At 41.1% G+C, this 16,037-nt stretch overlaps 1 protein-coding gene across 2 annotated transcripts in view; it reads left to right on the forward strand.

Annotated features, from left to right (window-relative positions):
• The first annotated feature begins 404 nt into the window (after positions 1 to 404).
• Positions 405 to 16,037, forward strand: part of Ddx42 (DEAD-box helicase 42) — a 40,359-nt gene continuing 24,726 nt past the window's right edge. The window contains exons 1-3 of one of the 2 annotated variants that reach the window (XM_027427819.2): positions 405 to 583; positions 13,625 to 13,853; positions 14,833 to 14,983. In XM_027427819.2, coding sequence (XP_027283620.1) covers positions 13,636 to 13,853; positions 14,833 to 14,983 — 369 coding nt within the window. In that variant the 5' untranslated portion in view covers positions 405 to 583; positions 13,625 to 13,635. Of the gene's footprint in view, positions 584 to 13,624; positions 13,854 to 14,832; positions 14,984 to 16,037 lie in introns of those variants that run through there. The other variant, XM_035447685.1, reaches the window with a different exon arrangement.

The raw sequence follows: 16,037 nt of genomic DNA on the forward strand, positions 1-16,037 counted from the left end.
GCTGTGTGAACTGTGAGTGTCTGTGTGTGTGTGTGTGTGAGCTGTGTATCTTCTGTGTCTGTGTGAGCTGTGTGTCGTGTGTGTGAGCTGTGTGAACTGTGTCTGTGTGTGTGTGTGTGTGTGTGTGTGAGCTGTGTATCTTCTGTGTCTGTGTGTGTGTGTGAGCTGTGTGGGTGTCGTCTGTGTCTGTGTGTGAACTGTGTGAGTGTCGTCTCTGTGTGTGTGTGTGAGCTGTGTGTCTTCTGTGTCTGTGAGTGTGACCTGTGCGAGTGTCGTGTGTGTGAACTGTGTGTGTGTGTCTGTGACGCGCCTCTGACGTTTCCGGAATCTGAAGGGCGGGCGTAATTGGCGCCTTTCGGGAGCCGTAGTCCCCCAAGCCACACCCTTCGGCTCGCGCCCTCCTCAGCGCGCATGTCAGACGCGCTTCCCCCTCCCCCTCCAGTCAGCAACGGGCCGTGAGGCGGCGGCGAAGGGGGCGGAGGAGGAGCGCGGCTGGACGCGGCCGGGCTCCGCGCGTACGCAGGGCCGTGGGGTTCTTTCGCGCCGACTGTAGTCGCAGCTGCATCCGGAGGCGCAGCAGCAGGTCTGTGTGGAGGGCTTTCCAGACGCGGGGCCGCCAGCCCCGGGGGCACGGGAGGTAACTGGGGCCTGGCGAGGGCGGAGGAGCCGCGGCCTTGCTTAACAAAGAATCGGCGGAGCCCCGGGAGCCGGGCGGCCGCGGGGGTCCGGGGAAAGGCAGCTGCGCCGCCTGGAGCCCCCCGGGGAGGCCCTCCCGAGCCGCGTTGCCTTCCCACGGCTCCGCTCCTCGCACGTCCGAACGGGGCCCACTTGGCGGCTTTCCGGAGGCGGTGCCTGCTGGGCGACAGGAAGGGATTTTCAGGGGCTGGGCTCCAGGCTGTGCGAGCCGGTGGGGGGCTGTTGACCCTGTCGGTAGGTAGCTCTGTTGAACTTGCAGGCCCACATTGTAAAAGTCATTGATCTTGGTGAAACCTTGAGTAGATCATGATTAGCACCACCGTGCTTACAAACTTTTTGCGGCCTACCTGATGTGAGTAAATCATATTTATGGATTGCTAGTGCGCACCAGAAACGTAAGGAAAAATTATACTAGTCAGAGTTTAGAGGCATATGTGAGCTTTCCTGTCATTTTAGCGTTTGCCCCTACTCCCTTAGGCTGTCGCTCAGTTTCCTGTGGCTTCCCTACGTTTTTGGTTTTTTTTTTTGTTTTTTTCTTTTTGCAAATGATATTCCTCTATTATCTCCTATACATGCCTCCTGAATGGCAGGGACCATGTCTTAATTTGCTTAAACTTGGTAGAGCCCAATCCTGTTCCGGGTGAAAATAACTAATTTTCCTTAATCTAGAACGAGAATTACATGGCTTGATATGATGCATTCAGAAAAAAATTATTAACTTTACACGTATTTATTTGTGTGTGTACCATAAATAACCTCCTGTAGAGGTCAGAGGTCAACCATGTGGGTCCTGAGGATGGAACTCAGGTCAGGCTTGGTGCCAAGCACCTTTACACACCAAACAATGTCACCAGTTCCCTCATGAAACTTTTAAGGAGGAGTAAGAGACAAAGTTATGTTACACTGGATGCTATGGAATAATCTGTACCTGTGAAGGAGGGAGGCTTGTGAGAAACTGCAGTGTGCTCTAGAGTGTTCAGGGAAGCCCGTTCGGGCACACTAATGAATCAGGCTAGAAGATGGTGAGGGAGTCTATCCATGGCAGTGTCTGGAGAAAGGAGTGTTCTGAGTAAGGCCTTGAAGAGGACAAAGCTGGTCCTCTTAGAGGATCAGTGTGTTTGTAGCATTTAGCAAATGAGGGACTTATAGGAGATAAGGCCAGCAAAGAAGAGGGGGAAACAGAACAACCAGGGCCTTGCAGACTATTTGTAGATTGCACCTTCACTGCATGAACTAAGGGTTGTCTGAGCTGAAGAGTGATAAATTTTGGCTTACATTGTAACACAATTTATTCACTGTAATTTTAGACTGTGATACTATAGTTTGAGTCAAATTTGTTTCTGTCAATTTCATACTTATAGGTTGTCTTCAGTTTTATTAAAACTGATAGAAAGGGAGTGCTTCTAAAGTAATTTTCACCCAACACATGTTTCTAGGTTTGGTATGTGATGAAATTTGTGTGGTTTTTTTGTACAGCTTTTCATTACATTAAAGGTGACAAAATTAGAATTTGAATATAGCTGTTTACTATTATGTTACAATTTCTCATTAAACCATTAAAGAACTAACTGCTAAATAGTGTGTAAGATGGTCTCACAGCAAATTATTAGGTAGAACAGATACTAACCAACTGTCATTGTGTCTCTCTTATGAAACTTACTCCGCTTTCCACTTAGTGATCTTGTTATCTTGAGTGCTGTCTAACACTTAAATGTGAATCTGATATTGTCAGTTTACCAATGGAGAGATTGGTTTCTGGAGAAATGGTAAACATGGCTGTGCATGTATGTTGAGCACTATGTTACCATGCTGCTTCATTAAGTGTAAATTACTTTGATTTTTATTTATTGAATTTGGGACAGAGTCTCTTTAGACAAAGTTAATCTAGAACTTACTGCATAGCCCAGCCTTTAACTCACAGGATCCTCCCTGTCTGCTTCTTGAGTGCTGAATTTATAGGCGTGGGTCACCACACTTTTCCCCATTAACTCAGTTTTTTACTTCGAGTTTTAAGGTAATGCTATACTCTCATTATTTTGCAAGTAGAAAATTTATAGCCCAGAGAGCTAAATAACATCTTTGAGAGTCATGTTACTAGTGACAGAACTAGAACTTGAATATAGCCAGCTGGTGTTACTTTACAATTTTTAAGATTTCTTATTAAACCATCACATTTTGGTATCAGAACACCAAGTAAGACTTTATACTATCTTCACTTAATTCCTCATTCAAGTTGTAGCCCCTCCTTAGACTTGCATATTAAGCATAAATAATGAGTATTTGTTCTCAGAAACCTAAGAGATTAAAAATAAGTGTTCATTCATCCAAATGATAACACAATAAGTGTCAGGTGTTTAAAGACCAGAGGAGTTTTGACAGAAATGTCACTTTTTAGAGAAATCATAATCATGTTGATGCTCTAGAATTGGTGTTCAAGTGAGCTGTATAGGTAGAAAGGACCTTGGTAGGTCAATAACAGATTTAGTGGGTGGCAATCTGAGTAGAGTCCAGAACTCTACCAAACTGCTTGATTTTCTTTGTAAACGAAAGGCCTGTGCAGAAACCCTGGGCAATGTGAGTGGCTAAAGTCATTCACTGCCACAGTGTAATGCCTGAGTCCAGTCTGACTAACTGTGGAAAGCCACCAAATTGAAGGGAGTGGCAGTAGCATAATTGTTATTTGGAAGGTATAAGGCCAAGATCTGAAAGGGGGGAGTTCTGAGTTCCCCAAGATAGAATAATGCATTGGTTACATAGTATTAACAGACACAATGCTATTCTGCCAAAGGAAGTAGAAATTCATTTTGTTTTCAGTTTTTGGTCTCATTCATTTTATACTTTTCTACTCAAAAGTCACTTTTTTATGTGTTGTGGAATGTTTGCTAGTTGTAGATTCAGCCTCTAGATGTATCTCACATGATTTTTCCAGGAACGATTGCCCTGTTAAATGGCATTTACCTCAGTGTGTCCTCTGTTTTCTGTCTGCAATAGCTTGCCTCTTACCCCACTTGCTTTCATTTCATCGTATTTTTACTGTCTGAAATTGGTTTCATTTTTTTTCCTCTCTCAGGGACCACATTGAATTCCCTGAGATCTTTTTGATTCAATGACTATATCCTCTGAGCCTAAAAAAATTGCCTGACACAAAATAAGTACTCCATATATTTTGCTATAATGATCACTTTAGTAGTGGTGTGGGGGCTTGATAACTATCAGACTTGTTGCAGAGTGCAGTGGTGGAGGTAAAGACAGAAAGAAGGGCATATACTTCTTAGTGTTGGAAAGCACAGATCAGAAGCAGTGAATACTAAGATCCTGCTTGAGTTGATTTTGCTATATGGGTTAATTCTTTTTTTGTTTTTTGTTTTTTTGTTTTTGTTTTTTCGAGACAGGGTTTCTCTGTGTAGCTTTGGAGCCTATCCTGGCACTTGCTCTGTAGATAAGGCTGGCCTCGAACTCACAGAGATCTGCCTGCCTCTGCCTCCTGAGTGCTGGGATTAAAGTCGTGCACCACCAACGCCTGGCAGGGTTAATTCTTTCAAATCAGATGTTTTAGTTTTTAAAAGGGTTTTCCTCCAGTGTTTGGGATGGAATCTAGGGCCTCACATATGCTAGACAAGTGCCACACCATGGAACTGTATAGCTTTCCTAGAACCACCACCACACCCTCATCTCCCACACCCCCAATCGAGACAGGGTTTCTCTGTGTAGCTTTGGAGCCTGTCCTAGACCTTGCTCTGTAGACCAGGCTGGCCTCGAACTCACAAAGATCCACCTGTCTCTGCCTCCCAAATAATATTCTCTTGTATGTATATATGTAGCATATTTTGTTTAACCATTCATCTGTCAGTGAACACTTGGGTGGCTACTGCAACTTTTTGCCTATTGCTATTAATGTTGCTATGAACTTGAGTGAACTTTGGGGGATATATATCCAGAAGTAGAATTGCTGAGTTATATGTCAATTCTATCTTCTTTTAATTAACAACAACAACACAAAAAATTAAAAACCTAAACACTTATTGACAGAATTCCAACTAGAATAAATGTTTTGTTGATTTTCCTCTCTAATTTGTCATGGATTTGTTTGTTTTTTGGGGGGGGGTTTCCCGAGACAGGGTTTCTCTGTGGCTTTGGAGGCTGCCCTGGAACTAGCTCTTGTAGACCAGGCTGGTCTCGAACTCACAGAGATCTGCCTGCCTCTGCCTCCCGAGTGCTGGGATTAAAGGTGTTCACCACCAACGCCCGGCTTGTTGTTTGTTTTGGTGGTGTATAGTGCATACATTTAATATGAAGCTAAAGTAAAATAATTTAAAAAGATGTGTATTTATTGTGTTCAGAAGACAATTTGGAGGAGTTGGTTCTCTTTCCACTGTGTAGATCCCAAGGATTGAACTCAGGTCATCAGACTTGGCAAGTACTCTTAGCCAGCCACTGAGCTATCTTATTGGCCTTTCTTGATCATTTTGAAGAAAAACACTTATTGCCAGTTACTAAACCAATTTACATTCTACCAGCAATGTGCAAAGGTTCCAGTTTCCCTACATCTCTGCTAACATTCACTCTACCAGAGTTATATTCTCAACCCCTAGACTTAGTTTAGATAATTCCACTTTTGTTGACAGTGTCATAAAGACCTAACTATGCCTCTTCAAGGTCAGGCTGATGAGGCTGTTATAGAATTGTCTTTCAGCCTAAATGTTCCACAGTGAACACAACATATTGTGTTCTGTCTTCCTCATGGCAGCTTTGTAGGGGGATTGATAGCATAATCAATCTTTCTCTTGAGCACTTTTCTAAGGGTACTTGTGTTGCTTCTGGACTGATATGGTCTTAGGGGCAACCAGAAAGTAGGTTTTTGCTGATCTGTTTTTACTTAATTTGTGGTTTTAAGCATCTTAAAGTATTGCTTTGGCCTTTAAAGCTTTTGTTTTGGCAAGAGCAAGGGGTTTCTTTGCTTTCAAGGATTTTTTTTTTTTTCCCCGGGAGATGGGAGTGGGGGTAGAGACAGGATCTCTATGTACTCTTGACTGTCCTGGAACTCGTTCTGTAGACCATGCTGGCCTAGAACTCAGAGATCCCATTGGCCACCACACCCAACTAAGGATATCTTCTTAAAAAGCTGTTTTCTTGGGGATTTGTTTGTTTGAGGCATTATGAGTTAGCCCACTGGTTTTTAATAGTTGCCCTCCTAATTGATACGAAATGGTGTCATTGTAGTTTTGATTTTGTTTCCTTCATGTAGGGAGTTTTGAGACAGTGTCTTGCTGTGTAGAGCAAGCTGGTCTTGTTCTTGAGATTCTCCTGTTTTAGCCCCTTGAGTATTGACGATGACTGTATGCACCACCAATCCTGACTTGTCTTTTCTTGTGATTTACTGACCAGTTATATGTTGTCTTTAGAGAAATCTATTCAAGCCTTTTACCCATGTAGAAAGTTTTCCAGGATTTGTTTTTGTTTTTGAGTGTGTATGAGTGTTTTGTCTGCATGTGTGTATGTACGCCATGTACATGCCTGTTTCTGGTAGAGCCAGAAGAGGGCATTAGATCCCCTGGAATTGTTGTGACAGTTGTGATCCACCATGTGGTACTGGGAATCAAACCTGGGTTTTCTGTAAGAGCAACAAATAACCTTAACCTCTGAGCCTCTCTCCAGCCCCTCCCCCCACCTATGTTTAAGACTGAATTTATCGTTGAGTTTGTTTTTTGTGAAGTTTGCCTAAGATATCGGAAGCCATGTGGTATAAGTATATGCCCTGAAGCTTCAGAATAGTTCCATCTTCTTTTCTGTCACAGTTTGACAGTTTGAGAAGTGCTTGTGGAGGCAGGGGTGAGGTTTCAGAGCTGCTTGATACAAATTTTCTAGCTTGGTGGGAAGAATAGTGTAGCAGGCTGATTATTATAAACCAAGGGAAGGTGTGTGTACATGTGCATGTTTATGCATACATACTAGCAAGAGGGTGCTTGTGTTTTGAACAAACCCACAAATAGCAGTGCTATAGTTTTTAATATCCTTATCCTTTAGAATTGGTTAATCAGCAGTGCATGGCTTTTCAAACTGCTAGAAAATGCAAATTTGTTGTTTTGGGGGGGGTTGTTTTGTTTTTGAGACGGTTTCTCAGTATTACCCTGGCTATGCTGGAACTCATTCTGTAGACCAGGCTGGCCTTGAATTTACAGATATCCTCCTGCCTCTGCCTCCCAAGTGCTGGAATTAAAGGTGCATGCCACACCAGAATTCCTGCCCCTACCTCTGAGTGCTGGAATCACTCAGTGCACCACCACTGCCCTGCTCATCTTTTTTTTTTTTTTTTTAATTTTTATACAATGAAATAAAACTTAAAGCATTATGAACTTGCTCTTGTTATCTGTGTAAATATTCTCCATCCCTCATATCTCCATGTCTCCATCTTTTCTCCTGCCCATTACTAAATGTTGACATACCCTAGAGTTAAACTGCCTCTTCTCACTGTGCCTTCTTCTGCTAGCTCATCTGCGTCAGTGTTCTCAGATACGTGGCTCTGCAGTTACTCTCCTTGGCATCTCCCCTTTGCTTTCCCACAGATACAAAACTAATCTTGTCTGTTTTCCAGACGTTCATTACTCTTTGAGTTTTGCATATCTTGTTAATGATATCACAACTCTTTACCCAAGCTTTAAAACCTTCCAAGTTGTTCTCATCACTCTTTGACCACGCTATCCTGTTGATTCTTTCTGGTGGATACCTAAATAAATGGTTCACATCTACTGCTTTTCTTCTTCCTTACAGGCATTTTCTTAGTTCAAGATCCTGCTATTTGGTACCAAAGCCAACAAAATATAATGACATATATATGCATATGTATGTCTATGTATATATGAAGATGCTATGATGAAATATATTGGCTTCAAACTTGGGGTGTTTTGTTTTTTTCCTTTGCTGTTTCTCATGCAGTCCTCTTTCTTTCTTTCTTTCTTTCTTTCTTTCTTTCTTTCTTTCTTTTTTTTTTTTTCTAGACAGGTTATCTCTGTGTAGCCCTGGCTGTCCTAGAACTCGCTCTGTAGACCAGGCTGACCTTGAACTCTGTGATCTGCCTGCCTCTGCCTCCCAAATGCTAGGATTAAAGGTGCATGTCACACTGCCTGGCTCATGCAGTCTTTCTGAAACACTGGCCTGAAACATGTCCCTTTTTGTTTAGAATCAATGATTATTTTAGCTGGAAATTTTTTTTCTGTCCTATGTTCTTAGCATACTAAGTAAGCTAAGATAACACATTCTATATTTAAAGTATTATAAATCACGAATGGGATAACACTTGACTGCTACAAGTTCTCTATATGAATTTGGGCTTCTGGGGGCTGGAGAGATGGCTCAGAGGTTAAGAGCACTGACTGCTCTTCCAGAGGTCCTGAGTTCAATTCCCAGCAACCACATGGTGGCTCCACAACCATCCGTTATAAGATCTGGTGCCCTTTTCTAGTGTGCAGATATACATGGAAGCAGAACGTTGTATACATAATAAATAAAATATTTTAAAAAAAAGAATTTGGGCTTCTGTTAATTGAAATTTCTTTGCTTTCTGCTTTTAAGATAGGCTTTGCTATGTAACTCATACTGGTCTCAAGCTTATTCCTGCCTGGGTCTCTGGAGTGCTGGCATTATAGACATGCCAAACTTGTTCTAAAATGATGTTCCTTGGGTGCTTCTATGTTTTAATGCTACTTCAGATTTCAAAACTTAATGTCATCTCCAGGAAAACTTTTGAACCTTTCACCTCTAATCAATTCAGGAATCCCTCTCCAACCACCAACAAACTTATGTACTTTTTTTAGTTGTAAGACATGTTTTATTTGGTTCGATTTGCGTTACCGAGATTGAACCCAGGGAGTAATGCATATTAGGCATATGCTCTCTCCTACCACTGACCAGATACCCAGAATCTAAATACACTTGCTTCCTCATCAGGCTTTCAGTTTTCACCATCCTTCCTCTTTCTGGTTTCTGATTTCTTTGGCTCATTAATATATGTTATATACTGCCACAGCACTCATAGTTTTGGGATTGGCCTGAGTGGGGCAACAGGGAATGAAGAAATGACAGACACACAAACAGAAAAGCTGAGATCAGGTGGGCCATGCACTCTGGTGGAGGTGTACTAATAGCTGGGGACCTCGGTGGCTTTATTATATACAGCTGAAATAAGGCTGGTTAGCTTATCTCAGCAGGGAATCTCTGCATGAGGCGGGCAGACTCAGGCCCAGTCATCATCAGTAATCTAGGATGGATTACTGTGATTGGTACTTTTTGCTTACACTATCTTGCCAAACTCTGACTAAGGGAAGGTCTTTTCATTTCCATGGCTGAAGTATTGTGGAACTTGACATGGCCGTGCTCATGTCAACAATACACAGTTACTGAGGACTTCATCATTCCCTACAATATACAGTTGGGAAAATGAGTTTCATTTAAAAGTCTATCTTGTTGATTAGAAAGAGTTCTTATAAGGATAAGCAAGTATTATCACTGGTGCTAGCTAGGGAGATGGCTCAACAGTTAAGAGCACTGTTGCTCTTCCAGAGGCCCTGCTTTGATTCCCAGCACCCACATGGCAGCTCACAACCATTTGCATATCCAGTTCCAGAAGATCTCACAGCCTCTACTGGCCGTGCTGGCAGTAGGCATGCAAGTGGCATGCAGGTAGACATACAGGCAAAAATACCACATTACTCCAGGTGGATCTCTGAGTTCAAGGCCAGATTGGCTTACATAGTTCCAGGACAGCAAGGGCTATATAGACAGACCCTATCCTCAAAACAAAACAAACCCAAACATTTAATTTTGTTTTACTTTTATTTCATTTTATTTATTTTTATTTTATATTTATTGGGTGTTTTGCCTGCATATATGTCTGCAAGGGTGTTGATCTCGTGGAGTTGGAAGTACACACAGTTGAGCTGCTGTGTAGGTGCTGGGAATTGAACCGGGTCCTCTGAAAGAGCAGCCAGTGCTCTAAACTACTCTGAGCCATCTCTCTGGCCCTTGATTGTATGTATTTCTTTTCTTTTCCTTTTCCTTTTCCTTTTTTTTTTTTTTTTTTTTTTTTTTCTTTCCCTCTCAGGTGGGGAGGGTGCTTTTTCAAGACAGGGTTTCTCTGTAGCTTTGGAGCCTGTCCTGGAACTCACTCTGTAGATCCGGCTGGCATCAGACTCCACAGAGATCCGCCTGCCTCTGCCTCCCCAGTGCTGGGATTTAAGGCTTTCACCGACTGGTGCCTTGCTTGCATTTGTTACGTGAAGTTTCATCTTACTAAAATTACATTGACTTCCTTGCTGAAGAAACCTCCTTATGAAATATTTGACCCTAGACTAGTATGGTGCTCAGTGTGCAGTGGTCCTTATTCCTTAGCTTTCCCAGTCTGGGATTACTGGGAGCAGATGTGTTGCTGGAGATTTATGGAGCTGGGTGGTGGTAGCTCACACCTTTAATCCCAGCAGTGCTTGGTAGAGGTAGGTAGATCTCTGAGTTACACAGAGAACAAAGAAGGAAGGAAGGGGGGGGGAGAGAAAGAAAGGGAGGAAGGAAGGAGAAAGAAATCTGTGAAGGTGGAATGGCCAAAATTGAGGAAAAACAATCCCTTTCTGGAGCTAAATGTGATTTAAGGATGACAATAGGCACCTCAAATAGTCCACCAAACCAGTTAAACTAAATGTTACATGGTAGTTCAGACACCTTAAAGGTGATATATATAGCATATATATGGAACATAGTGCCAGAAATATGCAAAGCCTGTTGTTCCTTATCTCTTCAAATATATTAAATGTAAAAAGTCTTTTGTTCCTCTCTGCACTGGATTCAGAGATTATTATAAACATTTGATACTCTATTAATAGTAAACAACAAAGCAGAAAAACACACCTGCTGTTGGCATTTTGATAGCCTTCTAAATATATGCATATAGCATATGCATTTATATAAATAGAATCACACCACCCACTTTAATGCCCTCATTTTACTCAATGTGTAATAGAAATGTCTATAAATGTAAGTAATCATTAAATTTTTTAAGTCCTAGAATGTGTGTTTCTCTGGCTAAGCAATTAGATTTTCAAAATTACTCTTAAGAAAATAGTACTTATGGGGGCTGGAGAGATGGCTCAGGGGTTAAGAGCACTGACTGCTCTTCCAGAGGTCCTGAGTTCAATTCCCAGCAACCACATGGTGGCTCATGACCATCTGTAATATGATCTGGTAACCTCTTCTGGCACGCACTGTATACATGATAAATAAATAAATAAATCTTAAAAAAAAGAAAATAGTATTTACAAAGATAATATTATGAACCAGCAGTAGATATATTTACTACCATTGATTGACATAGGATATCAGGTAAAGAGTCAGTAACAATATGTTGTTTCCATTTTGCTCAAATTTTGTGTATGTGTACACATGTGCATGAAAATAACCAAAGGATATAACAATTCTATATCTAGAAAAGGAAATTTTGGTCAGTCGTATTTTTTCTGGTGTGTGTATGTGTTGGGTTTTTTGAGACACTCTCACTATGTAATGCTGCCAGATGTAGCTGCTCTTAAGCTGACAAAGATCCACCTGCTACAGCCTCCTGGGTGCTAGTGTTAAAGACGTATGCCACCATGCCCAGTAGTTATTCCTTTCCTTTTTGCTAACTGGTTTGTTTGTTTTTGTTTTCCTCAAAAACTTGGGTAAATTATGTTGTTTTTTAAAGGGCTTTGGAGCCAAGACTAATAAAAAAAAAATACTGAGACATTTCATTGTAATCTTTTAAGACTAGGCTGGCCTCGAACCCATAGAGATCTGCCTGCCTCTGCCTCCCAAGTACTGGGATCAAAGGCGTGCTGCACCACCACCACCACCACCACCACCACCACCAATCATTGTAATCCTTAACCATAGAATACTCAGAGCAGTTTGTTTCTTGCTGGATGGGGTTCTAATGGGCAATTCTAAATGTGTGGGTTTTTAAGATGTCTTTTCAGAGACGTGTGTAGGTAGTATCTTGTCTTTGAAGTTCAATTCTTTGATTCTTGTGTGTTTTATTAACAGGGTATCATTTCTAGTTTTAGTTTGGGATAGCTTTTTTCTTTTTCCTTCAGTGAAGCAGTGTCTTGCTGTGTGCTGAGACTAGTCTCTGGGGCTTGCCTTAAACTCCCAAGCCTTCTGCCCTTAGCCTCCTAAGTGATGAAATGACAAATACACACTTTTTCGTGTCATTTTAGTCTTTGTTATGTCAAACATTATAATTGTGGATCTTGGTTTTTTGTTTGTTTTGTTTGTTTGTTTGTTTGTTTTGGTTTTTCGAGACACAGTTTCTCTGTGGCTTTGGAGGCTGTCCTGGAACTAGCTCTAGTAGACCAGGCTGGTCTTGAACTCACATAGATCCTCCTGCCGCTGCCTCCCAAGTGCTCGGATTAAAGGCATGTGTCACCACTGCCCGGCTATTTGATTTTTTTTAGGTTTTGTTTTTTTTTAATGGTACAATATAAATTCTTTTTTTTTTTTTTTTAAGATTTATTATGTATACAGTGTTCTGTCTGCATGTATGCCTGCATGCCAGAAGAGGGCACCAGATCTCAGTACCTATGGTTGAGAGCCACCATGTGGTTGCTAGGAATTGAACTTAGGACCTCTGGAAGAGCAGCCAGTGCTCTTAACCTCTGAGCCATCTCTCCAGCTCTCAGTACAATATAAATTCTTAAGAATAAATATTAAAGCCAGGAGTGGTGGTACATTCCTTTCATCTATAGCACTCAAGAGGCAGAGACTACAAAAGAGAGAAGAGGAACCGGGCGTTGGTGGCTCACACCTTTAATCCCAGGCAGAGGCAGGTGGATCTCTAAGTTCGAGACCAGCCTGGTGTACAACAGCTAGTTCCAGGAAGGCCTCCAAAGCCAGAGAAATTCTGTCTTGAAAAGAAAAAAAAAAAAAATGGAAAGAGAGAGAGGTAGGGGGAGGGAAGTAGGGAGGGGAGAAAGCAAAGATTAAGGGCCAGTGAGATACCTTGGTACCAGCCTGATAAACTTGAGTTTTTATCTCTAGAAACCATGAGGTGAGTTGTCCTCTCATCTCCACATTTGTGCTATATATAGCACACGTCTTTGTGTCCTTACACACATACAATAATAACAATAATAATAATAAAAAAGATTCAGACTAGAAGATTGTCATACATTGTCTATCCCATATTAGAGGCCCCAGAGCATTTTTGGCACACACCCCCTTCCAGTATAAAGGTTATTTTAGGCAACTTAATAAAAGCACCCCTTTTGTTTGGAATCTCAATAAAATGAATAATAGGTTCTTCAATATATTAGGGGAAAAGTAATTATTTGGTTGAGGTTATAGTTGTATCTGAAGGCCAGTGTTACAGTTTATGTGGTGGTAGTCCTGCACACACATGAGGCAAGTACATTATCACTAAGCAGTCCCATCAAAAATTTAAATTTGGGGGCTGGAAAGATGGTTCAGTGGTTAAGAGCAATGACTGCTCTTCCAGAAGACCCTGGTTCAATTCCCAGCACCCACATGGCAGCTCACACCTGTCTGTAACTTGAGTTCCAGTGGATCCAACTCTCTCACATAGACATATCAATGCACATGAAATAAAAATAAATAAAAATTTAAAAAAAAAATTAAATTTGTGGGTAGACATTGAAAATGACATGAAGGTTAATGAGGCTTTTTACAAAGTTACATTAATATGGTGTATATGTCTTTTTTTTTTTATTTACTTATTTATTTGGTTTTTTCTTTTCTCTGTGTAGCTTTGGAGCCTATCCTGGCACTCGCTCTGGAGACCAGGCTGGCCTCGAACTCACAGAGATCCGCCTGCCTCTGCCCTCCGAGTGCTGGGATTAAAGGCGTGCACCACCAACGCCCGGCTAATATGTGTATGTCTTGTTTCTAACATCAGGCCTTGGCATCATGAACTGGAATAAAGGTGGCCCTGGAACTAAGCGGGGATTTGGCTTTGGAGGTTTTGCCATCAGTGCTGGGAAAAAAGAGGAAGCCAAGCTGCCACAGCAGTCCCACAGTGCCTTCGGGGCAGGCAGCTCTTCTGGATTCGGAAAGTCTGCTCCACCACAGCTACCTTCTTTCTACAAGATTGGATCTAAACGGGCTAACTTTGATGAAGAAAATGCGTAAGTGATGATTCTCAGCGATTGAACCGATGTGAATTATTTATTCCTTCAGCAGAAATTGAAGCAAGGAAATACTATTTCCCAAGTAAAACTTCCAGGATTGGGGTTCTTCCCTTCCCCACCTTGTACTTGCTGAATTCCTTAGTTTACTGTCAAATTTGCTTACTTGAAGGAATAGAGTATTTGTATGCTTGCTTGTATGGTTGTTCCATGAATGATGCTTTCTTCCTGGTTAGTGTTCTAATCTTTAGGTAACACAATGAGCACATAATTTTGGTGTTTGAGTCAGCTGAAGCTTAAAACGTGTTTATTGTTTCTCACTCTTTTTACTCTTGGCTTTTTGCTCTTTGTGGGGGGGGCATCATCTAGCTCCCTAATAAATCATACACAGAGGCTTATTATTACTTATAAATACCCAGCTTTAACTTGGCTTGTTTCTAGCCAGCTTTTCTTAACTTAAATTATCCCCAGCTACCTTTTGCCTCTGGTCTTTTCCTTTTCTTCTATAATGTTAGTTTCATTCTTACTCAGTGGCCGGTTGGGTGGCTGGCCCCAATGTCCTTCTCTCCTTGTCCTCTGTTTCTTTTTCCCATTTTCAGATTTTTGCTCCTATTTATTCTGTCTATGAGCCCTGCCTAGCCTTTCTCCTGCCTCGCTATTGACCGGTCAGCTCTTTATTAGATCATCAGGCAAAGTAACACAGTTTCACAGAGTTAAACAAATGCAGCAAAACGAATGCAGCATATCTTTGCATCATTAAAACAAATGTTCTACATCATAAACAAATATAACACACCTTAAAATAATATTCCACATCACCTACTGAAGAGTTTTATATAATTCCTGTGGAGTTTGGTGGAATTGTTAAGAACCTAGCTGAGACGTCTCTTTAATAGTATATACCACAATGAAAGTTTGAGCAATAGGAAGGTTCAGTCTCTATATTAGTCATTTTACTAATCCTTGTTTTAATTTTCAGGTATTTTGAAGATGAAGAAGAAGACTCCAGCAATGTGGATTTACCTTACATTCCTGCAGAAAACTCACCTACTCGCCAGCAGTTCCATTCCAAGCCTGCAGATTCTGACAGTGACGATGATCCCTTGGAGGCCTTCATGGCTGAAGTGGAGGCAAGTATTAGCTCTTGTTTCATTAAAATATTGAGATTCTTTTGGTCTTTTTGTTTTGCCTTTTGTTTTTTGCTGTTTCAGAGATAATCAGTAAGTAGCAGGAATAGTAAATAGCAACATTTAAACATAGTTACTCAAATGTTATAGTTTGTTTTAACAATCTTAATATATTCTTAAGTGGAATACTGTTTATGGACTCTAGCATTTATTAAATCCATTCTTCATAAGGAAGCTAAACCTAAAGAACTGTATACACAGAACTAGAAATTCTGTAATCTATAGTTTTGTTCTTTCCTGTTTATCAGCATTATCAAATTTATAACTTCTCTGTAGAAATTGAAATCACGACTACCTTTTTTAAAATGTCTTAGGGTGTCTGGTTTTTGCATTTTCTCATTTTCTTCCCATATGTGACATTTTGCTTTCTATATGCTTAAAGTATGGGAAGTTTCAAATTTATAAAACTAGAATAAGGGAATGAACTCCTGTATTGGTCAGACAACACCAGTACCTAAAGAAAGCCAGTTCAGGGGATAAAGGCCTACTTGACTCACAGCTTCACAGGCATCTGTTCCTTATCATGGGGAAGGTATTGTGGAGCAGAGCAGTTTACATCTTAATATCCAGGAAGCAGACAGGAAGAGGCCAGAAACAAGGCAACTTCAATGGTCCACCACCTAAAGTTTGCAGAGCATCCTCTGTAGTGTTACCAACTAGGCGCTAAACCCAGCACAGTACCTGTTTTACAGACACTTCATATCTAAATTATATCCTCCATGTCTCCTTTGCTCAGCTTTTTATCAACCATGGGACTGAGACTGCTGATGCTTGTTCTCCTACAGCAGCCAAAATAGCATCCTAGCACCATGACCGCTCATCTCATAAGATGGGAATGTATGCATTTTCTTATCCTGGCCTCATTTGTTTATTGGTAGCTTGTCACCTGTTAGGTGTTTGCATTTCTCACTTTTGATATAAACCAATTTATTTGTCTAAATAGTATCAATCTCTAGTAGATAGCAGAGCTAGAATTCACCTCTACTTTCCATATTCT

The sequence above is a fragment of the Cricetulus griseus genome, chromosome 7 (genome assembly GCF_003668045.3).
Source record: "Cricetulus griseus strain 17A/GY chromosome 7, alternate assembly CriGri-PICRH-1.0, whole genome shotgun sequence".
Lineage (NCBI taxonomy): Eukaryota > Metazoa > Chordata > Mammalia > Rodentia > Cricetidae > Cricetulus > Cricetulus griseus.